Here is a 23,658-nt window from a genome sequence, read left to right on the forward strand (position 1 = left end):
GATCCCATAGTGATATGCTTTCTAAAACTTGCCAAAGTAAGAGATTTTAAACAGAATTGCTTCCTCTCCATCACACTTTCCCTTATGTCCTGTGGTACTGGAGTAGCCACAGGAATTTTTGGGAAGTTGAAATGGATACCCATTTAAGTTGAGTTTAGCTTGAAATGTTTATGTGGTTTGCAGTCATTTCTGTGCAGTTAGGTTATTGGACTTCCGGGTACACTCCTATTGTCCACAAGCTTTGTGACAATGGTGCATGGCTAGTGGTCAGATCACAACATCCCCAGAGAAGCACACAGAATGCCTCCGTTCACTGACCACTAAAGGGAGAGGCTGGTGTATTTATTCACTGGCTCCTGGTACTCCTGGAGTGGAACTGCCCCGTACCTCTGGGCTGAGTCAAGCACGCTTCTGAGTGAAGAATGTGGGAAGACATGCCTGCCTGCGGTGGGATGCTGGTGGCACAGTGTGCATGTGGGAATTACACAGACTGACCCCCAAATCCATGGTTGCAATCAGAGACGGGCAAGGGAAGTGACACCCCAATGAGAATGGTGTGCCATAGGATTTTTCAGAATTCCTGTGCTTATATGGACACAAAGCTTTAACAACACTACAAATAGTGTGTCTTTAATGGGTCCCACACAAAGGAAATTTGATAGAGGTCTTTCCAATTCAGCAAAAATCCTCACACTGCACATGACTTGATCAATAGTAAATTGTGTAGCTAAAGGAAACTCTGAAACTATCAACAGTGAGCAACGAACTTTATTTTTCTGTTCTATCTATAGACAATAACATCACACAATCATTGTTATAAGAAGAGACAATTAGGTAATGCAGCCAAAGAAATGTAAGAGAATCGTTTAAAGAAAGAAAAATTGCCATTTTTTTCTGGACTTTGTGGGTCTTATGATATTTGTAAACTTTTAAACATTTGTAGATTGTGGTGATTTCTTTTCTCATTCTACATATTCACGTTTGTCCCTAATTTTGTATGTACAGGTTTGTGTTCTTTTGTGAGAGTCCTTGGCACCCAGGCAGCAGCCTTCTGAGGAAGAGCCATCGTTAAATGTTAACAATGAGGGAGGATCGGTGGACCAACACCCTTGGTAAGTTGCCGAACACGCAGGATTTCTTATTTGTTTTTAGACCAATTGGCCGCTCAAGGCCGCGTGTACTCTCTTACTTGGAATGGCCCCCAAAGCACTTTATTAAAGGTCATTTGAGCGTCAGTTGGAGGGGAACTGATCCAGAAGCACACAGAATCACACTGTCATTTGAATATGCTCTTACGTGAGAGAAAAGAACTTTGCAAAGATGCTGCTAAAGAGAGCCAATGAGTCTGTCATATCGCAGCCCTATAACTGCTTGTTGGATGAGTTTGCCAAGGTCCTGTTATCTGAGCTGCCCTGGAGTGCATGTCCGCAAGGAACTCAGTGCCCTCCTTGGTCTCCAAACACCTGTTCAATCTGGGGGTTGAACGGATTCTCCTTTCCCAGGATATGGGGCCACTGGTGCTGCACTTTGTTCCAGAAACCATCTGCCAACAGCAGCAAAGCCATCTGTGAGAGAAGAGCAAAAGGAAAATTATAACAAAGTAAAGAATTTACTGGCAAGATTTACTCTGTTCTTTGTGTGCTGGACAGACTCTGGATGGTGCTCGAAGATTCCTACCTTTGTGTCTTTGTGTGATGCCTGTCCCTTGATGTGGGTGGGACCCATCACTTGGGTCTAACCAACAGAATATGGCAAAGGTGAAAGGATGTCACTTCAGTGATGCTGTAACAGTATCTAAAAGCAACTCTGCTAGCAGTCTTACTCTGGAGACTCCTTGTTGAGTTGATGAAGTAGGAAACCCACATAGCAAGGGACTGAGGGTGGCCTCCCGCTGACCTCCAGCAAGAAGTTGGGTCCGCAGTCCTACAACCACCAGGAAATGAATTTTGTTGACAACCCAAGTGTATCTGAAAGCAATTGTTCCCCAGATGAGCCTCCAAATGAAAATGTGGCCTGGATGATACACCTAGGTTCCCGCTTTGTGAGGACTCAGTTAAATTGTGCCAACACTCCAAACTGTGAGATTAAAAAAAAAATCAATATTGTTTTAAGCTGCTAAATTTGTGCTGATTTGTTATTCAGTGCTAGATAACAAATAGTCTTCCTCAGAAAGCCATTTATTCACTTATCTGTGAACAGCTAACATTTACTGCAGGGCAAAGGCTGGGTTTTGGAATGAAGACTATGAGTGCTTCCCTCAAGAACTCCATCTAGTGAGGGAAACACAAGCAAAATGACACCAACAAGCCTGTAGGGGGCGCTGTGAGAGAGATGCCTACACCTGGAAGGTACCAACTGTGCCCGGTGGGGTGGGAGGGGACAGGTCTTCTCTCCCAGCCTAACGCGCACTCTGGTTGCATTGCTGTCCGTCAGGTTTCCCTTTTATTCACCGATGTAGCAGGGTCCATTCTTGATTGTCTCATCCCCTGGCTTGTCATTAACATGCCTTTGATGAGCAGCCTTTCTCGGCAGATAATGCCCTCATTCATTTAGCAAATGGGGCCTGGCCAGGTGTTCAGGCCTCCTGTGGCTGTATCTTCACAGGGGTTTTTAATACTGGATGATGAAAGGAATGAGATTGCGGAAGGTCTCAGAGGAGAACACATTGTTCAGGGAGGATGCTCAGGGGGTCCCGACTTTGTTCAGAAGCACGTGGACGTTGTCTCTGAAGCGCAGGGCCGGTTCACCGTTTCAAACAGGCACAGCTGCTGTGTGACGCTGGCCAATCTGCTTCCACTTTCATTTGCAAAGTGTGTGGGCTTGAGAAAACGATCTCAAGACCTTTCTGGGTCTCAATTATGTGCAAGAGTTTAGCAGTTGTTTGAAAAAGTGAGAACTGATTGAGTGGCTGCATTAAATATCCTCCGTGTAGTAATATGTTTTGAGCCTGCTGAGGTGGACCCCAAATTCCATCCATCCAACTATGTAATCTTGATCATATGTCTAACACATCACACACACACACACACACCACACTTACCACATATAGCACACACACATACACACATACCCCACACTCCCAATACCACACTCACATACACACACCGATACACACCACACACATAGCACATACACACCACATATACCACATACACACACACACACACACACACACACACTCTCAAAGGCTCACTGGCAAGCTGGCAGGTTTCTGGGAAGTGTCTGATCATCTCTTACACACAAAACAATCAGTGTCTTCGAAGGCAGAGGATTGGTCTTGTGGCCGTGTTTCCTGCTATTTCTCAACAAAGGAGGCTGCTGGCCAGGTCTGTAGAAAATTATTAGTTGTTCTTTTTTGTTCATTCCCTTTCAACTTGGTACACACAAGCTATCTTCCTAACAATTATGAGGCACCAAGACATTTGTGGTCATCATTTCCCAGTCTAAATAAGGGATGAGATAGGGGTGAGGAGAAGAAGAAAGTTAAAATGAAAGAGCTCAGATGGAGCACGTGGTAACTATGTGCTTTGAAAGCAATTAGGTGGCTGTCACTCTCCAGTGGAGATTAAAATATGAGTGGGTCTAAAATGAGATTGACATTGTTATTACTAAACTAGAGATTTGTGATAAAACAAGCCACTATCATCATTCATTCATCTGAGGAACATTTAATGAGTACCTACTGGGTTTTTCTTACAACCAGCCTCCTCTTAGACCTCCCATGACACACAGCACCGGGCAAGACCCAGCCATCCTTTCCCCTCATTATCCCAAATATCTTTTGTGCTTCCTTATCATAATTTAAAATGTTAAAGCAATACCCAGTCATTTGAGAAAAATTTAGAAGGCAGTTAAACAAAAAGAGAAAAACAGAATAAAAAATCATCTGTAATTATAACAGACATAGCCACTATTAACTTGCACGCACACACACATACACACACACACACACATTGGATCCCTTTGTAAATATCATTTTATAATCTGCTCTATTTGCGGTATAATTTACACACACTACAATGAAGTATTTCGTAAACAGTTCCATAAGTGTTGATAAATGCATACAGTTGAGTAATAGTCCCCACAATCTTTAATCTGCTATTATTTACTTTGCTCTATATTACAAACATATTTTTGTGTCACTAAAGGTAGAACAATATCGTTTTTTTTTTCGATGCATGGTATTCCATCAGGTGAGTGCAAACTAATTTATTCCTCCAATGGAGACTTTTGCCACACGTGTCCCTAGGATTTGTGCTCAGGACAGGGAATGGAGACAGCTTCCTCCTGCCAGTTCACACACGTGTGCTGCACAGGAGAGGTTCATAGGCTGCTTTGCTCACTAACCTTACTCAACATGCAGGGGATGGCATCTGGTCCAGCAGAATGCGAGGGAATGGCGGGGTTCTGGTTAAGTGGGATTTTCCGGTTAACTGAGCTAGCACCTTCCTGTCTCTTCCTCTGTAGTCGCCTCAGCTGCCTGCGTGCTCTCGCAGGGCTCCAGCTGCGAAGAGTCCAGATAGCTGCCACCTGGGTGGTACTGCTTTTGTCCCGACACCATGGCCGATTCCAGCACATGTGGCTCTTCCGCAGGTGAGTCTACCTCCGATGGGCACTGACACCTTTCTGCAGGCACCCCTGCAGCCCCTGTGTCTGTGGGGCACACCCGCCCACCTGGCTGCCTGCTGCTGCTGCTCAGAAGCCCTCTCGGTGCCAAACCCTGTGCTGCTCATGGGTCCACTGCGAAGTGTCCTCTCACTTCTCTTTGAAATTCCCACAGAAGGGGTGACAAAGCAGGGTGACTTAATACCCCTTTGCCTGATACAAGTTTTTGGTGAAACAGCTCGTTCAGTTTTTACTCGCAGCCCCTGATCTCAGGATTCAGGAGCCTGTAGCGAAAGAAGTGGAACCTGGTAGAGTTTTTCATTTGGACCCGCGGTGACAGCCACCATATGGCTCTCAGAATTTCTCCTCCTTCTAATGATACTTTTTAAATTGAACCATGCTTCTTTGCGTAATCAGATTCGTAGTTATTTTCAATGTAAGAAATTGTCCAAACCTGTAGAGAATTTTTATAAGATTTGATTTATGCCAAACTGACGACAATTGCTGGGAAGCAAGATCTCAAGTGCTCAGAGAATGACAGTTTTGCAGCTTCTTTTATGCATTTGAAATGAAGGCGGGAACATAAGGAAGATTATATGAAGACGGGAGAAAGCAAGGCAGGGACGGGATTGCGGGATAGTTAACAAGATTATGTGATCTCTGGAGGGTAGTTATGCTTCTGAGGGGTCTACAAAGAGGCATTGCAAAGGTTAACGTGGATGCACAGAAACAATGGGTAGGACTGGCTTAAGGCAAAGATAAACCATTTACGAAAACGTTGTAGGCCTGGGGCGTGACTCCCCACCATGGCCTGCCCAGTTAGCAATTTATGACCAGATCACCCTGGGAGGTTACTTTCCTTAGAACCCCTTTTTCGTCCACATTACTATGCGTTCTTCCCTAGGAGAGTCCCCAGCCCCCTAAGCAGATGCACTACGTCAGATCCACCCCACGAGTTCAATGAGACACACCCAGACATGACAGAAGCCCAGCACTGGTCATAGCTGGACACAATCTGGGATTTCTCCCCACACCCACTTCATGAGCTAATTGTATGTATATTGCTACAAAAATAGAACTCTTGAGTAAGACAACCATAAAAATCAAATCCTAACATGTAACCACCTTTTCGTAATATTTAAAAAAGAATAAATGTAATTCATAGCAAGATCATATAGATTTAGCCAAAAACTTCTCATGGCTTGATACCTCTTCAGTTGAATCCTTGCTAAATTTAACTCTGGGGTTCTGTGGGACCAAAGTTAAAAATCCACTCCAGATTGATCTTCTGCAGGAAGAAGGCTTCTGGGCTATCTTGGTGCCATGGCTCTTGAACACCTTCCGGGTAATCCGGAACACGGGGAATGCGTGGCTTTGCTTCTCTGACCTCTTAATCTGTTCCAAAATAGTCTAGTGGGTTTCTGGTCACTTTTGGTCTCAATTAATTGTAAATTTGTAAACTTACAACATGACAATGGTGTGAGATGCATTTAAACACTTCTATTTAAGAGGAAATGTGAACCCCCCCCTCAGCTTCTCTGTGCTGGCTCATCCCCAAAACCTCTATTGCTATTTGTTGATGAGTAAAGCGAAGTGAACACACATCGTGCCTAATGCACGTGCAGGGCCAGCCTAAGGTGCCTGTGGTTTGAAGCTTTCCTGACCCAGAAGCCCCCGCTCACTGCCGGCATAACTTCCTTTTATGAGGACTCCACAAGTCTGCCCAGGACCATTGATTATGCATCTTATGTCTGCTTCCAGCAATGTACAGGGTCAAGGGCTCCAGAGAGATGAGGGCAATTGATGTCACCGAAGGTTTATTGCTTGCAGGAAGAGTTTTGAGAGGATGGTTTGAGTTGCTGCTGGCACTGTGAGAGGAGAGGAGCTTGTTTTGCAGAAAGCTTTGTTGGGCGAAGCTGCTAAGGCAGGAGGTGTTGGGGATGTTTAGCTGGGTGGTTCTGGAGTAGCCGAGGAAACTAGATTTGATATATGTCTGTAGCTCTTGCAACATTTTCTGTATGATTTTAGGCCCAGAGATCTTTTAAATGCCTATCCAGATGCTTAATTTTGCACATACTAAAAAAAAAAAAGAGCATTTGAACAAGTAGAATTGCTGCAGCTTCCATAGGCCACAAATCTGGGTCTTCGGTCTTTGCAATATCATTTGTTTTCTAGGTCAAACTTTCTTTGCATTTTGTCAGCAGTTTGATTGCTATTCCTAACTCTCTGCTACAGCTGCTGTCACCAGAGGCATGTCATGGTCTCCTAGGTCTTTTTCCCAGTGAGTCTTTCTGTATGGGCGATGGTTCCCACCTCATGGTAGTCACATCTGTGTCATCTCTCTTTGAGTGTGGTGGGGCCTGTCACTTGCTTTGAACTTCTAGAATATGGCAGAGGTGATGGATATTACTCTGTGATTAGGTTACATACAGTTGTGACTCCTGTCTTACTGGTGGACTGGACTCTCTCTGTAGCCTGGTGTCTTATACTCATTGGTGAAGCAAGCTGCCATGTTGGAGAGGCCCACATGGGAAGGAACCATGGTGGCCTCTCACCAACAGTCAGCTAGGAACTGAGACCCTCAGTTCAACAGACCTCAAGGAATTAAATTCTGCCAACAAACATACAAGCTTAGAGGCAGATCCTTCCCCAGTCAATCCTGCAGGTGAGACCCAGCCCTGGCAGATACCTTGCTTGCAACTCGGGACAGACAGGGGAGTAGACGACCCAGCTAAGCTATGCCTCCCAGAAACTGTGAGCTAAGAAATGTTGTGTTATTTCAGGTAATTTGGTCTGCAACAACAGATAACTAAAATACCTGCTCAGCCTTAATCCTCTTTGATCTTTATTTTCCTTTACAAGTTGAAGGAAAATCTCATCCCTGCAAATATCTCCAGCTCTTAACTAGAAGCTGGTGATTCCCAAACCTGTGTTTCCAGGCAGGATAAGTCTCCTCAGATCAGAATCCATAACTTTGACCTAATGGCCATTTCAAGAATTCCGACTGGGTATTGTGCAGGCACCCCAAATTCAGAATGTTCAGATCTTCCCCTTCTTCTGAGTTTCTTGACTGAGTATTTTTCACCTCTTTTATCTAGCCACCCAATCCTGCGAGTCAGCTCCCGCCTACCTACCAAATCCAATCAATCAGCAAGTCTGGCATTATACCCTTCTACTTCCCCCCTTACATTGAAGAAGATATTTCTCAAAGTTTTGGTTTTACATTTTGGGAGTGAGATAAAAAGGTAAAGCAGTTGTTAGTCTGCTTATTTTCCATTAAAAGATAAGCAAAGAGTTTAGATAGTGAATTTCATTTGGCTCAAACATTATCATGTGTAAATCATACATTGAACTGTTCTATACAACCCGTGTTTATATTTATTAAACTTGTCTCCCGGAGAACACTGGAGCAGTTGAACCAATAATGATTAGACACTCCCCTGGCTTCTTTAGCAGAATTTTAGGAAGAAATAGGCCAATAAGATAAAGTCTGCTCCCCTGCTGGTGGTGAGGGACCAATACCTGTTGGCTCTGTCAAGATGAAAAAGATGTGGACTCTCCTAGCTGCCCCATTATCTAGAAGGATCCATGACCACTGCCTCTGCTGTAAGGCAGGTCATCTGGACGGGCATAGGCAGGGACATCCGAAGGCTCCGTTCAAGGCTTCAAGACACAAGTCTATCTTGATGGTGCTCATATCTGTATCATTTCCTGAGTTCTAAGCTTGTATATTATCTACGGAAAGGACATCCCCATTTGGACTCCTCTGGGCTCCTTAAATCCAACATGTGCTAAACGCCTCCTTAAACCACTCCATCCCCTGGGTTCTTTACCTCAGTGGGCAGTGGAGTCATCGATCCAATTTCCCAAGTCATGAAAGAAGTGTCAGGCTTAGCATGCCTTTCTCTTTTACCGTCACATCTAGTACGTGACCATATTCTGGGGATTCAGCCATCAGAATCTCTCCATACAAACCTTTCTGTTTCTCCCCACCCCCACTACCTTTGTTCAGGCCAGCACCATCTCACACACAGGTGCATCCCCCCAGTTTTCCCTCCCAAGAGACGGGCCCCCCAGCAAGGCATTCTCCATGCTGCTGTCTTTTCAGAATACAAGTCTGGTTCTGTTTCTTTCTTGCTTAAAAACCTTCAGTGGAGCTCCACTCCCCACAGGACAAAGGTCACACTCCATACAGACCTTACATCATCTGGTCCCTGATTAGCTCTCTTCCTGCCTCCTCGACTCCATGTCCTCTCTGTACTGTCACACTTTGGTTTCTCTAAGGAGCCATGCTTTCTTTAGACCCAGGTCTTCGCCGATGCAAAAACACTTTCTGGAACCCCTCCCCTCTTCCGTTCGCTTGCCTAGTTATGGTCTTAGTTCTGAATTACCTCCTCAGAACACCTTTTCTGACACTCCTTCCTCCCCTCCCCTCCCCCATAATGCCCCCATAGCATCTGTGCTTGTACATTTGGAGGCAGTTAGCACTTTATATTTAATTATCTGTTTACTTGTCATTCTCCCACTCTGCACTATCATCTTCTTACACGGCAGGGACAGTTTCTTGTTCGCTGTTGAATTCTCACAGTGTTTGAGATGGGGTGGCACTCAATAAACATTTTCAGATGGCAAGTTGCAATCTGGACTGTTCAGCTTAATATACGTGACAAATAGGCAGGCTTTAGGCATGGCTGTCCATTGTCGCCCACTTTAGATGTGGCTCCACCACTGTTGCCCACTCTGTCACCCACTACCAGCATGGGAACAAATCTCTCGGGAATAACATTAGATTACGGCACCTACGATATTCAGCTTTTGACTCTGTTCTCCATAACCAGTTACAGGCGAAGCTGTTTGAGGGGAAGATGGAACTTCAATTTGACAGACCTTCAACCCTAATATTTTAAGAGCCAGGGACAGGATCGTCTTTTGATAGGACGGACATGTCCCAAGGGATAAAACAAAGCTGTCGTTGACTCTCTTCTTTTTAGTTTGTTCCTGATTAACTGACCATCTCTTTATAGGCCTTTTCTCTATAGAAACAGAGGGTAAAATTCTATTAGGTACAAAGAATGACAACTACTACCTAATTATTGCCAGAAAGAAGGTCTCCACATTAACGAAAGACAACATTTTTTTTGCGGGGGGGGGAGGAGGAGGGGGCAGACGATAATACTTAACTAGTTACTGGCCAAAATTTCTCTTGGATCAACTCATCCAAATAATACACAGGAAAGTTAGATACTCTGAGGTGCATTGCTTTGATTTGTTTAATTTTGTTATTTAAAATAGTGAGATGGGCATTTAGTGCTATAAAATTTACCCAGCATTTGTGGGACACCACTGTTCATTCATCTATGGACGGAGTAGCACTCTTCTTTTTCTATTGGTCGTGCCCGGGGGTTCTCACTGGGCCTAGAGCTGGGGAAGGTGCTACAGTTCCATCCAGGCTCCCGAAGGAATGATCAGCCCTCCCTGTGGTTTGACTGACCACCAAGACCAAGGTGACTGGGAGTGCGTCTCAAATTTGTCACTGCCACTTATCAAAGGCTGGGTCTGAAAGACTCTAGTTGGGGAGAATTTCCAGCTTTCAAAATGAAGAGAATGGCAGAAGCACTCTCCCCTTCTTATTCTATTATTATTTTTTAGTTAAGAAACGTCATGAACAGGTCCAGTATGTACAATGGATAAAAGGGGCGCCCCCTGGTGGAAGCCAGGATAATGGGCAGGGTGGGGGCGGGAGGGGACAGAGTCTGCTCTCCGGGTCCCCTTGTTCGCCTCTGAGACAGCGTCCTTTCTAGAAGGATCTGTAGAAGAGATTTCTTACAGGTCTGACTTCCAGGAAACCTTGTGATTGTGTGTGTGTGTGTGTGTGTGTGTATAGATACACTTATTTTATTTCTTTATCTTTTTGAGTACTTGATTTATTGTTGTGTCTTATGGAGGCCATGACCTATGCCCCTCCTTGCATCAGCCCCTGGAAAGCACAGGGTTGATGTTGTAGGCTCTCACTGGCAGTTTCTCAGACCTCCCCTGCACACGTTACATGACCATGAATTAGTCAAGAAGCCAGGTACCATTTCCACCTTATTTTCCTTTTACTCTGATTTTCACTGTATTTTTATGGAATGTTCTATCTTACACATGTGTGTACGTTTACCTCAGATTGTTTCTGTAATAAAACAGGATAAAAATAAACACATGGATGCATAATTATATTTAAAAAATAACCTCACAAACAGTCTTCAGCAACCACGGTGTGACCGCGCTTACCTCATTGGGGTGGAATCCATCGACGGGCTCAATGAGCTGCCAGGGCTGCCCGCCTCTCTTCTGCCACTTCTTTGTGACTGCAGGGCACACACATACAACCAGCGGGTTAGAGACACACTTCCACCAGCAACAGCCAGGGAGCAAGGACTGTGTGAAAAATGTCATCATAGCTCCCCACTTCCGAGCCGCACGCGTACCCAGCCATGGCTGCCTCTGAGTTGTGTCAGGCTGGGGGGGCTTTCTGAACGGAAATGATCTTCCCATTGTATGATTCCCCCCACCCCCCAACTCAGGAAGAAAATGTGTGAGAGTGTTGGATAAATGTGGTTTGTGTAGTGAGGAGAGTGGTGGGAAAAGGTCAGCTCTGGAATATTCGACACCAGTTTAAGTCCATCTCCGTTCTCAGTGGCCAGTAGGACAGTATAGCAGGAGCAGGAGGGGAAAATCGAACATGTTGTTAGCATCACATTTCATGGGCTACCATTTCCAGATACTGCCTTCATGTGTCACGCAATCACCAGGAAAAATCCAACAGTTTGTCAAAAATATAATTACGTACGTAAAATTATCTCAACATCACATTTAGAGTGAGAAGGGCTACAGAGAAAATATTTTGAGCCCCAAAGTGATAAGAAGCAATAAAACTATTCATCAACAGGAGTAAGAGACCAGGAATGGCTGCAGTAGCAGCACATACTCTCTGCACTGTGGATCATACAGGCAACAAGAACTTGCTGAGGAAATGTCCAGGCCTGGAGAGCCTCCAGAGAGAAAAAATTGTACTACCTGCTGCTCCCCACGTGGCCCAGGTCCTCCCTTTCCCACCCTTCAGAGAGGGGAGCAGGCACAGCTAAGATTCCCCTGGTTCTTCCCTCTTCACTCCACAAAAACTCAAGGGCAGGGATCTGTACCCTGGTTGTTTCACCCCCGCCTCACCTCAAGGGAAGAAATGCAAATTCTACTGGGGGCCTTGACTGGACAAAATTAGCTGGATTTTCCCAAAGCGGAATTGGTTTACTCTGCCTTCGTAATTAGTCCTAATACCACAACATGCCATCCCCACTTGCTACCCAAGCCCTGTGCCCAGAGGGCCTGCAAATCCTGCTGCCTTCCTCTAAGCTCAGGACAAAATTCCTGCTGGTGGTTTGTAGTCCTGCACACTGGACCTCCAATTCCTGTTCGCTTCTTCCCTGGCAGATTGGCCACTACTGAGCCGCTCCTGTATTTTGCACCTGGGCTTTACTGGAGGTTGTTGGAAGAAGCAGCGATTGGAAAGTGGCCTTTGCATTTCTCGTGAAACTCAAACTGAGGCCATTGTCCAGTGTGTCCTCCACACAGAGTCCCAAGGGAGTTGTTTCTTGCTGGTAACCGACGTATCTCTGAAGCAGTGGAATGTAACTGCTCTTCTGATAGGAAGCTCCGAGCTGCAGTGGTGCTAAAACCACAGGAACCCTTAGGAAGACTTATTGGTTCTGCTGAACCAGCTTGCAGACCTCGATAGTTTCTTCCCTGCCCTTGGCTGCAGCTACCTTGAAAAATAAAAGGCAGAGGCCCGGGAAGCATCTGCCTTCTTTAGTTGCCTAGTTGTTCTGCCCCTTGTTTCAGGCACGACCTTGGAATCATACTTTCTGCTTCAGGTTCAATTCTGAGTGCTCTGCCTTTCCCTCTGGACCTGATGCCTTAAAGCTCCTATGGGTCCCAGACTGCCTTCCCTGGGCACAAAATGCTGCAGCCCATTCCTGCCAGTCCTGCTCACCCATGATTGGTTCAGGCTCTTCCCCCCTTCGCCCAAGAGAGGATGGGCCAGTTACCTAGTGTTTTCCTGCAGGGTGGGGGTGGTGCGTCCTGCTTTCCTACTTTTTAACTATATGCTAATTCTCTATCTGAACCACCTCCAATCTGAACAGTAATTACCCTTAATGGAGCGCCAGGCATTTGGAAGTGTTTCTTTCGATGCAGAGCCACTGTCACCCACACTGAGCCCCTTCAATGCTTTTGTTCTTTTGTAGTATGTGCCTTGTCTCTACCTTGCAGTCCCACAGGGTCTCTATTACAAGCACCCCAAGGACAGCAACCTCCCAGGGCTCCCCATGGTTTCAGAGGTGACCCCGCTTCCATTCCGCTTGTGCCCCTTTACTTCACCCTAGTTCTCAGGGAATTTTTTGTCCTTTCTCCTGCTTCTGCCTTTATTTTCAGTTTGGTTTCACCTCATGCTATACAAATGTTAAAAAGAGAAAGAAAAGGAAGAATGAAGAAATCCCAATGGGATGTTAAGACATCCCCAGGCTGAAAAGACAACGGGAGATTAGCCCAGCCAAGACCTCAGACAGAGCCTGCTGAAAAGTTACAGAGTTGGATGAATAAGAGGCCGAGATGGTACTAAAGAGATTTACAGCAAGCTGTGGGCCTGACCCGGACCACCCCAGAGCCTCTGACCCAGGGTGGGTAGGAAGCCTCTTACAACACTTTTGACTGTCCATGTTTGCAGAGAAGTTTGAGTGACAGCTTGAATCTAAACCTGTGCCTTCACTGGGCTAGAGAAAATTCAGAAAAAGAATTATGGTGATCTGGAGATCTGGGAAATCCACAGTGGAAAGCCAATTTGAGCCTATCAAGGAAACATAGTTTAAGCCAAGACAGTGTTCCTTGAGAGACATGCTTACTAGGAGCCTGATATTTACAAGGTCAGATTTGCTTATACTTGAGTTTCCTCCAACGTGATTCAATTTTGGCACCTAGGCTTAACGTTAGACTAGGCTATTTCCATTTTGATGTGAATTCTATGTGCATTCCTAAGTACCACACTAAAAATCCTGGCCTGCAGACAGAGAGAGAGGCGCTGATAGATGTTATACTTCATGGAGCAAGTGGACATAATTCAGTCATCAGAATTAGTGACTGTTTTAACATGAGAAGGGATGGTTATGCCCTCCTACTCCCCTTGGAGCAATTGAACAATTTCCATAACGTGGGATTCTGAAGAGAAAACTGCAGAACAAAAGCATAAAGAAAAGAGAAGGGATATTTACTTGCCAAGCTTTGCAAGGGATCAGGGGCACACCCTAAGGTTGGGGGGCAGTGGGGGGACGCCCACATTTTATTATTACCACGCTCTCCTCCCTGCCAGGAAACGTGGGGGAGTCATCCCCATCCCTCCCCCACATTAGTAGGATGCTACAAGGGAATGCAGCGTTTAGAAGTACTGGCTTATCATATAGAGTAATCCGATTGGTATTAAAAGAAATGCCATAGGTTACCAAGGCTACAATCAGTCTATTCACAGTGGGAAACATCATTTTCTCACATGATTATTATGTTGGAGAGGGTCATCTATCAGCCATCGCATATCTGCGGACATCAGCATACACTGAGAGGGAGAGTCAGGAACTCACAAAAGGGTTTAAGCTTTCACTGATATTGTGACTAGTGCTAGGCAGAGCCACCGTTGTTCGTTTGTTTATCTCAGGGTGAGATTTTGCCTTCTCAGAGCAACTGCGATACCAGACAGTGGTCACTGTTTCTTCCCTGATTGATTTTAGGGTGGGAGGTCCAAGCAGGGGTAGCCTAGCAACTTGGCCAGTTTTCTTCTTACCTGGGACCATGATTCAAAATAGGTAAATTAACTCCTATTTGTTCTTCAGAAGACCTGAGATAAACTTTATGAATGATCCCTTGGGTTTGATGTATAAGGTATTTTCTTTATCTGTAAAGTCAGAGAAACTCTGCTAATGACCAGCTTTTCAGAGATGCCACAGAAGAAGATTCATAAAATACTTGGTCGCGCCTTGATCAACAGCAACACTCGCAGATATTTAAAAAGAAATCTGCATCCTGGTTAGTCAGCACCATGAAATCATTGGTTGTTTGTACAAACAGATACATAGGAGAACTAAGAACAATGTTTACTTCAATTGAGTTGTGGGAGTGGAGGGCCGTGGGTGGTATAGTTGAATGGTCAGAGTGAAAATGTCCTTGTCAGCCAGGTGACATTTTCCTTCCTCTGGGAGATGTGGCACAGACAAAGAAAGAATAAGGACATTACCCGCTCAGGCTGGCATTTCCTGAAGGGAGGGAAAATTGCTGCCTCTGTTTAGTTTATAACCAGTTGGAGGATGAGTCAGCAAGAGAGAAAAAGTCTTTGGAGATGAGCAATCATCTTTCAGGGCTGGACTGAGGCTCTCAGAGTGGAGAACAGCAGACTCCCAAGGGTCAGGGACCCTCCACTGCAATTTGCTTTGTCACAGGGCGTGAAATTGTAAGTTTCATATTAAAAACGAGGATATTGATGACGCCATAGTCAGCTCAAACATAGTAGAGAAAGGAGAGGAAAGATTTTCATGTGCCTCTTAAGACAGCAGATTTAATAAGTGATTCTATAAGGTCTTTATTTTTGATAAAAGAAGACTGCAGTGATAATGAGATGCATTTCTACCGCAGCGTCCTCTAAGGAACTGAAAGTGACCCCTAGGCATGACTGGAGATGGGAGGCGGGTTGGACATAGACAGAGAATAAGCATTTATTCTCCATTTATCACATGCCCTGGAAGAATGTAGTAGGAGCTTTCCATGTATTGATGGCAGTGGCAGTGGGAGGATGCAAGTTAACAGTTACTGAGTCCTTACGACATTACAAGTGTTGTCTCAATCCTTGCATAAACCCCTTGTTTAGTTAGTGCTACGTTACACAAAAGAAAACAAAAGCTAAATGGTTATTTAATTTGCTCCAAGTTACACAGTTATTCTGGGTCTGAGCTGGGATAGGAACACAGCTCCTGTCTGGTTGTAAATTCTGGGCTCTTCCTGTAATGGCGCACTGCACCTACATGAGGTAGGCCCGACTTCCCGGATGAGGAGCTGCTCAGGTGTGGGAGGTTGCCCAGGGAGATGGATCTGGGAGCAGGTGACCCCTTGACCTGCCCTAGAAAAGGCTACGATGTCAGGGTAAACATTCCCTTTGCAATAATCTCACCTTGGGCATAAGTGAAGCCCTTGGCAGAGTTCCTGAAACCTAGATACAAATTCCCGCTATTTCAGAGGTGGATACGGTGGCACCGCGAGATTCCATGTAGACACTGTATCACACAGATGTTCATGGGGGCGGATCCCAGGGCTCCCTTTCCTCTGCCTTCACACGCCCTCCCACTGTGTCTTTCCCAGTGAAGGGCCAGGTGGAGAAGGCCCTTCACCAAAACAGACCTTCACATGAATACATGCCAGGAATTTACAAAATCTCAGGAAATTCTTTGAGCCGTTGATGAGAATTTCCAAGCAAGGAGAAATACCAAGGAGAGTTCTCAGTAAGGTGACTGACTGCCATTTGATTTAGAATATTCAGTTCAGTGTCACTGAACTTTTTTGTGTGTGGCTTTGTCACTGCGTTTATTATTGCTGTGACGACAAGGATGGGCTGATGACCTCTGCGTCCAAGCATGAAAGGTCATTAGGAGAATGCTGGCCAGTGCTGGGTCAAGGATAAACCACTTTTCTCTAGGTCCTGCACGGAAATAAGGACAGTTCTGTTCTGTTGACGCGATCGGCCCAGCCCCTATGCAGCACATAACGGGAATTAATAAAACTCGGTGACTAGCTGACTAAAGTTATTAATCTTGGAGCATTATAAGCCCTATTTATTAAATTTTAATGGGTCATCTGTGGATTGAGTTAAAATGCAGATTCTGATTAGGTAGACCCTAATTAGGAGTGGGGCCTGGGCTTCTGCATTTATTAGTCACCCCCCATGGAGGGGACGCTGATCACCCCAAACCACACATTGAGTAATAAGGGTGTGAGGGACTGGTACTCTTTCCTGAGACCAGCAGTGCCCCAGGAACGGCTTTTAGGGGTCTCACACATTACTTCACATCGTCATCCCACAGATTTTGTACGGAGGTATGGTATCTCCATTTTCAGGTCTGGAAAGAGAGCGCAGACATGTTCGTTCAGGGACTTGCCTGCAGTCCCAGAGATAATAAAGGACAGAGCTAGAGGCTACTTTGGAAAATGAAAAAGTCCCATGTGAATGCTAGACATTATTATATTTAATAACTTTATATTCAAGGTTGGTAATGATCAAAGATCACTTGGTGGTATATTTGTTTACACCAGGAATTCATTAGTGAGTCTTTAACTCTGCATTTTAATGAGCGGTTATTTATCAAAATGTCTCTCCCCATGAGAGAAATATGTATCACCTAGGCAGGAAATCTAGTTAAGGGAGATCAGTCTTGTTGAAAAGATGTTCAGAATTGAAGTACTAGAGTCTGCAAGGCCAGCGTGTCAGCTAATGTAATATTTGATAATTCATGATGGCCATCTGCTTTCTCCCAGCTGCTGGGGGCTGGGGGGTGAGGGCTTGGAGGGTTGGGGAGATGGAGAGGATAAACTCTGGAAGAGAAATCATCCATCCTTTGCACACACTGTAAAGCTTTTCATTAGCTTCGTGTCAGCTGACAGTCAGTCACCAGGAGGCTTTTCTCTTGTACAACAATTGCTTAGCAATGAAAATGAGACGGGGAGGATGAAAGCCAGCACATAATCATTTTTCAGAGTCAAGATGTAAAGGAGGAATCCGTCGCTTCAGTACTCATGCCTGCTTTTGGGGGCCACTCATCAGTGACCCCTGGTATTTGGACAGAATACTTAAAAAAAAAATACTAATGTTCTTTCCAGGAAGCTGGGATAGGGGTTGTCCACTTTGCCTCATGCAAACTTGAGCTCCCCCCTCCCCAAAGAGACTCTGATTTGTTTCTTTATGTGTAGGGCCCGGGAATCTGTATTGCTACTGAGTTCCTGGGTAATTCAATGCCTACTCTGAGAGGCACTGCCTTATGCCTTATTCCTGTCACGCTCCCCGTTAGCCCCCCAGTAGGTGGGGCATTGCTGTACAGGCAAGGACAGGTGAGGTGACTCCAACCACCTGCTGCTGGCTCCCTGCCAAAGCTTTCTCCAACTGGTCACTGGCTCTGTTGCTTCAGAGATTCTAAAATGATGGTGAATAAGGAGTGATGCTGAGCTCCCACCTTCCCAGAAAGAGTGTCACACTTTGCCTTTTTTCAATACTCAGAGCTATTAGTGTGTCAGGATGGTCAGGAACCCCTGTCCAATCTACTGCCTGTTGGCTTATAAACCCCTTGCTCGGGCAAGCTGTAAACAGTAGCTGCTGCTTTTGTCTTGTGTTAATACCCAAACCCAGCAAAACTTACTTTCCTGGAAGTCAAAAGCCATGTAGAACAGATCGAAATTTGTAAATTTCTTGCTGGTTGCAATTTTTTTCAGTGTATTGGAGAGTTGTTCCGCTCTCTGAATACGAAGAAAACAGAGGATGCAATGAAATCGAGACTTTGGCTTTAGCTCCAATTCCAGCAGAACAAAAAATCGATGGTCCCCACCCCCACGCCAAGCCTTAAGCACAGAGCCGCTCTGCACATTAAATTCTACTCAGGCACAAGTGGCCAACGGACACATGAAACTCTTAAAATTCATTAGGAACCAAATCAGTGCAAAGTAAAGTAATAAGATACCACTTTTCTCCATGGGATTGGCCAAGAAAAGATGAACGATCATGATAATATAGAATATTGCCGTGGGATAGGTGACGGAGAATGTCAATTTGTTTAACCTTTCTAGAGCGCAATTAGGCAAGATGGATCAAATCCTTAAACATGGTGTACTCTTTGACCCAGTAATTTTTCTAGAAATTTGTCTTAAAGAAACAGACATGGTACACAAGGATACACACACACACACACACACACACACACACACAACATAATGCTATTTATTACAGTGAAAAATTGGAAATTTGTATGTCCAACCCCAAGGGATAAGATAAGTCATGGTGCGTTCCTATGCTGTATGCTCTAAAATGATTAGAAAATTAGGATGTGGAGGAATAACTTATGAGCATCAAAAGGCATAAAACAGTATTCTGACACTGTGTAGACAAAACCCCGAAAATATCTAATTAAGAAAGTAATATTGGAAAGACATATGCACATATTAACTTTGGGTGGTGGGATCTGGGGTGGAATTTTTGTTATTGGACTGTGTGCTTATTTACACTTGCCAAGGATTTTTTTAAATTGAAACATTTCTTTTGTGAAAAAAATTCAATGAATCTTTTACAAAGATATTCAGTACCCCTGAGAAATTGCATGAACCATGGGTTCCCTTCAAGAAGAGAGGAGGGCCCTGGAGTACCTGGTCCTCATTTGATGGGGGAGAACTCCAGTCATACTGGGCCTAAGCTTACTCACTTCTCTCCACCTCTACACCTATGCGTAGGACCGGCTTTAAAGGGTGTGTGGGTGTGTGTACGTGCGTGTAGGCCAGAGACAGGCAGACACAGGCAGTGCTGAGAGACACAGTAAGAGCGAAAGACCCACAGGAGGCAGAAGGAGAGAGATAGGGTGTCCCACACGCTCTCGGCTCTCAAGCCCCCTGGAAGCATGATGTCTCACCAGCTTGGACGCCATTGCGCTGCCACAGTGCCACCCTCAGTGAAAATACTGCACCAAACACAAGGGACAGAATGATTCGAGACGACATCAAAGCACCTGCGAGAGTCCTACCTCTGAAGTGAGAGTGCGGAGTGTCTGGTTGGAAGACATCCAGCCATGGCAGGGGGTGACCTGAGAGCAGGAAAACGGTATGTGATTATAGAGGAACAGGGCTGGTGATGAGGGGGAATGTGGCGTTGGGACACGTCAGCGCGAGCTCACCTGAAGGCAGCTCAGGAAGGAGTAGAACTGGTCATAGGTCACGTCCTCGTTTAGCTGGCCTGGAACACAGAGGTCAGGAAGCACTCAGAGACAGCAGCCAACTGGAGACACGTGTGGAGGACCTGCCTCCCCGGCGGAGGGCTGGCCTTCCAGGTCCTGCCCTGAGTTTTCAACTGTGGTTGCTTTTGAGGAATGCTGGGTGCTTCCCTCTCTGAGCCCCTAGAAATCAGACCTGGAGGGGGGAGGGGCCTTAAGGAGTTCCTGCCCTTCCTGAACTGTGGCCGTGGGCTTGGGCAGGCCCTGGGGGGCCTGACCTCATCTGGACCCCAGGTGGAGGTACAAGGGCCCCATACGGACCAGCACACCACTACCAGTGGACTTTGCAGGACCGTGGCTTTGTCCAGGCACTGGGTTGAAATGCCGAGTTCCTGTGGGGTGCAGGGAGCATTCAAGGAGGTAGTGACAAAGCCTCCCTTCCAAGTTTATGAAACACCCAGGTCTGACCCAATGCTCCATGCTGAGGGCCTCGCAGGACATTCTGAGTGTCTGAGGGTCTCCAAGAGTGCTTGGGCAGCCATTGGAGCGGGGAGGTCCGCAGAGTAAATCCCTGCATGGCCCAGTGGAAGTGTTATTTGAGTCCCAAATAGTAGATATGCTGTACACTTACTGTTTAGGTGCAAGTCACGGTGGTGCCTAAGAATCAAGGCAGTGAATGCCACATGCAAGTTCATCCAGAGCTTTTCCAAACACAGACTCTGGGGTACGGGGTGGGGTGGGGTTGTTCCCTCTTCTCAGTGTCTCCCCTCTCTTTCCCCCCTTACAGCATACCCACCCCCGAGCATATTCAGCTTTCGTGCTGTGGTAGAGACACAAAATCCAGGCTCTCCCAAAGCTCAGGGGTGAATCACTGAGTTCTTATCCATTAATACTTCTCTCACGCTCGAAAAAAAATAAAGGAAAATAATAGGCCCTATCTCTGAGCAGAGAGAAAGATTGAAGGTGATAGAACACAGTCTTATTTTTCACTTATGTTTCAGATCAGTTAGACTGCTAGGTAGATTCAATTTTCTTGTCATAGAGGAGAAATACATTATCTCTCGGTGTGGGTGAGTGAATCCCACAACTGGAAAACTACAGGCTGATTATCACCATTAAAGTCACAGTGACACACCACGCCTCGGCTGCTCCCCACACATGTCTGCGTCTTTACATTTCAGATGAATCCCAAACCACTGGCTTCTGTCCTTGCTTTCACTTTATGGGCTCATCATGGGGCCCTGAGCTCTACCTTTCCCCAAGATCCTGCTTTTCACCACTGAGGTTTCTTTCCCTCGTGTGTGTGTGTGTGTGTGTGTGTGTGTGTGTGTGTTATAATTTGTCTTCTCTCTGTATGTGTCCCTACGTATCTCAGCCCAACCCAGCTTCAGTGACTGACACATCCAGCCTGCACTGTGCACCCTCGGTTCTCCTTGTACCTGGCTGACTTGGCTCTGGTCCCCTCCTGGGACGGCCCCTGACCTGCAGCCGTCCCTCCACCATCTTGTTGGAACCACGGCCTCATAATAAACTTTAGGTAGCTTGGCTGGGACCCTGACACCCTGCTTGGTCCTGCTGAGTCCTCTCTCCCGGAGAGGTGTCCTTTCTCTCTTTCCCCTGCCCAGTGGCTGAAGTTTCTTCAACCTGGGGGAGGTGGCACCTCATGCCTGACCCTAAGTAGCACTCTGGGACCTTCCCCTTTCCTACCTTCAAGCCTATCCAGAGGGATTGAAGCTTGTCCTGCTCCTGGATTCTGGGGACTCATCTGCTGGATCCCCACTGGGGGTTAAGCCCAGTCAAAATCTTGTTTTATCCCAGCTTATTCCCCTCTTCCTGCTGCCCTACAGCTGAGGTACCAGCAAGCTCAGATGAGCCCACAAGGCGTGCCGTCCCCCTGGGCCTTCTCCCAGTCCTGTCCCTTCCCCTCTCTCTCCCTGCCCTCTGGCATGGGCTCCAGTTGGACCAGGCTAATCAAGGGAAAATCTTAGTGTGAGTAGGTCGGTCTGCTGCACAGGATAAGGGCATGTTCGGTGTGGTTAGAAGGTAACTGGGAAAGCTGTGAAGAGTTGGTTTCCCCTCTCGCCTGTTAGCGGTTAGGGTGACTGGGGCTGGTCACGTGGAGGGTCAGTGGGGATGCTCGTGATGGGCTTACGGCTTAGAGAAAGAGAAGAGAACAAAGAGTTCTTATGTTTTTCTCCTCTTGTTGGCACGGTCAGTTTGCCACTTACTCTTTCTTTTTAAGTGTTACCTTTTATCCCTGTTACTTTAATGGTATTGTTGCTTTTTGAGGAGTCTGAGTATAAAAACTGATCCTAGGGGGGTTGGGGGGTGGGAGATGAGGGTAAGGGGATCAAATATATGGTGATGGAAGGAGAACTGACTCTGGGCGGTGAACACAAAATGGGATTTATAGATGATGTAATACAGAATTGTACACCTGAAATCTATGTAATTTTACTAACAATTGTCACCCCAATAAATTTAAAAAAATTAGTCATAAGAAAACTACTGTGCAACCCGAACTTATGATCCTAAAAAAAAAGAAATTAATAGCATCTCAAGATGCTATTAAAGTTAAAATAAAACTTGTGAAGAAAATTAAAAAAGACTGATTCTCCCTACATGTCATACCTGTAAAGAGGCAGTGGCTGTGACTCCCTGGTCAGAAAGCAAATCTGGTGAGGAAAGCTGGTCAAGAATGACCAAGACAGAAGGACTGTCCTGCAGTGGCCAGGAATTGTAAGTGGCCCCCCATGTGTGTGTGTGCGCACATGGGGGGTGGGTGGGGCACTGGCTGCCCAGTGGGTGTCATATGCTCCCTCTGAAGACAAAAGGGCATGTTCTACCCCAGCCGGCTAGAGCAGCAGAGTGTGTCTCAGTCGTTTGTAAGTTCTTTAGGGCAGGGTCTTTGGTATTTATTGAATGCTGGGACCATAAATGAAATTTTAGGCCCCATAAAAGCTATCAGGTATTAACAAAGATCAATCACACGTCCATGAAATACGATCTGGGGTACTAAAACTTAGTAAAACCACATGAATTCAGACTGGGGGGAAGCCAGTGATAGGACATAAGTTAAGGGACACTACAATATATTTTAAAATACATTACGTTTTAAGTTTAACAGTGATTGGGGTAAGACAAAGTTGTTCTTCAATCTTTGTGGCAGAGAACTTTCAAGGAAGGCCTACGGGCAGGCTTATTTGTAGCGGGAAACCCCTGACCTCTGGATCGTGGTCTGCCCTGGGGACAGCTCCCAGGATGCTCATGGCTCATGCCAGTGTCACTGACACTTAGGAATTTCACTGTCAGGAGCTATATACTCTTTCCCCTAGCGGAGTTGTCTTTTCTCTCTCCTTGAGGACGTGGACTCCGTCTTAGTGTCATCTTTACCCCCAGAGCACATAATAGCTATCTCGGACATATTTATGGAAAGGGTGCCTTCCTCACAGATGGTGTCTGAGAGAACTCCTCACTGGTCAAAGCTGCCCTTTCTCAAAAGATCTTATGTAAGTAGTATCCTAATGTGTGAAACTTACTCTTGGGTAATTCCTCAAAAAGACTATCCATTTCTCGCCAGGAATTTTAATTAGCGGTAGAGACTGGGTCTGTCAGAGCCTTTGGCAGCCAGACACTGGCTGGGTAAGTGACTCTCAAACATGGCCGAAGAGGACAGGTGCTGGGAGGGAGGGAGTCACATCCTGGCAGGAGTGAGCTGGGAACCTGGTCCTCCAAAACACACAAAGAAGAGGCATGCTACACCCAGCTTACATATACAATGAGCTGTGCAACATTTGGCAAGCTACCTAACCTCTCTGAGCCTTAGTTTATTCATCTATAACATGGAATTAATGAAAACGTCTATCTCACAGGGGTGTATTATAGATTAGCATGGCAGCCCTGCCTACTGCTTTTACAGCGTAATGCATCTGGAGTGCTAGAGGTGCTATCAGAAGCATCTGGGGGATCTTTAAAGCACTTCAGAGCCCAGGAATCCAAGAGAGCATAGAAGCAGGGGCAAACC

The 23,658-nt window shown here is 45.9% G+C and overlaps 1 protein-coding gene across 2 annotated transcripts in view; it reads right to left on the bottom strand.

The window, feature by feature from the left end:
- Nucleotides 1–750: 750 nt before the first annotated feature.
- Nucleotides 751–23,658, bottom strand: part of AOAH (acyloxyacyl hydrolase) — a 132,910-nt gene continuing 110,002 nt past the window's right edge. The window contains exons 17-21 of one of the 2 annotated variants that reach the window (XM_019726325.2): nucleotides 19,599–19,657; nucleotides 19,449–19,508; nucleotides 18,081–18,177; nucleotides 10,879–10,955; nucleotides 751–1,565 (exon numbers count right to left, since the gene is read on the bottom strand). In XM_019726325.2, coding sequence (XP_019581884.2) covers nucleotides 1,437–1,565; nucleotides 10,879–10,955; nucleotides 18,081–18,177; nucleotides 19,449–19,508; nucleotides 19,599–19,657 — 422 coding nt within the window. In that variant the 3' untranslated portion in view covers nucleotides 751–1,436. The remainder of the gene's footprint in view (nucleotides 1,566–10,878; nucleotides 10,956–18,080; nucleotides 18,178–19,448; nucleotides 19,509–19,598; nucleotides 19,658–23,658) is intronic. The other variant, XM_074341003.1, reaches the window with a different exon arrangement.

The sequence above is a fragment of the Rhinolophus sinicus genome, linkage group LG09 (genome assembly GCF_036562045.2).
Source record: "Rhinolophus sinicus isolate RSC01 linkage group LG09, ASM3656204v1, whole genome shotgun sequence".
Classification (NCBI taxonomy): domain Eukaryota; kingdom Metazoa; phylum Chordata; class Mammalia; order Chiroptera; family Rhinolophidae; genus Rhinolophus; species Rhinolophus sinicus.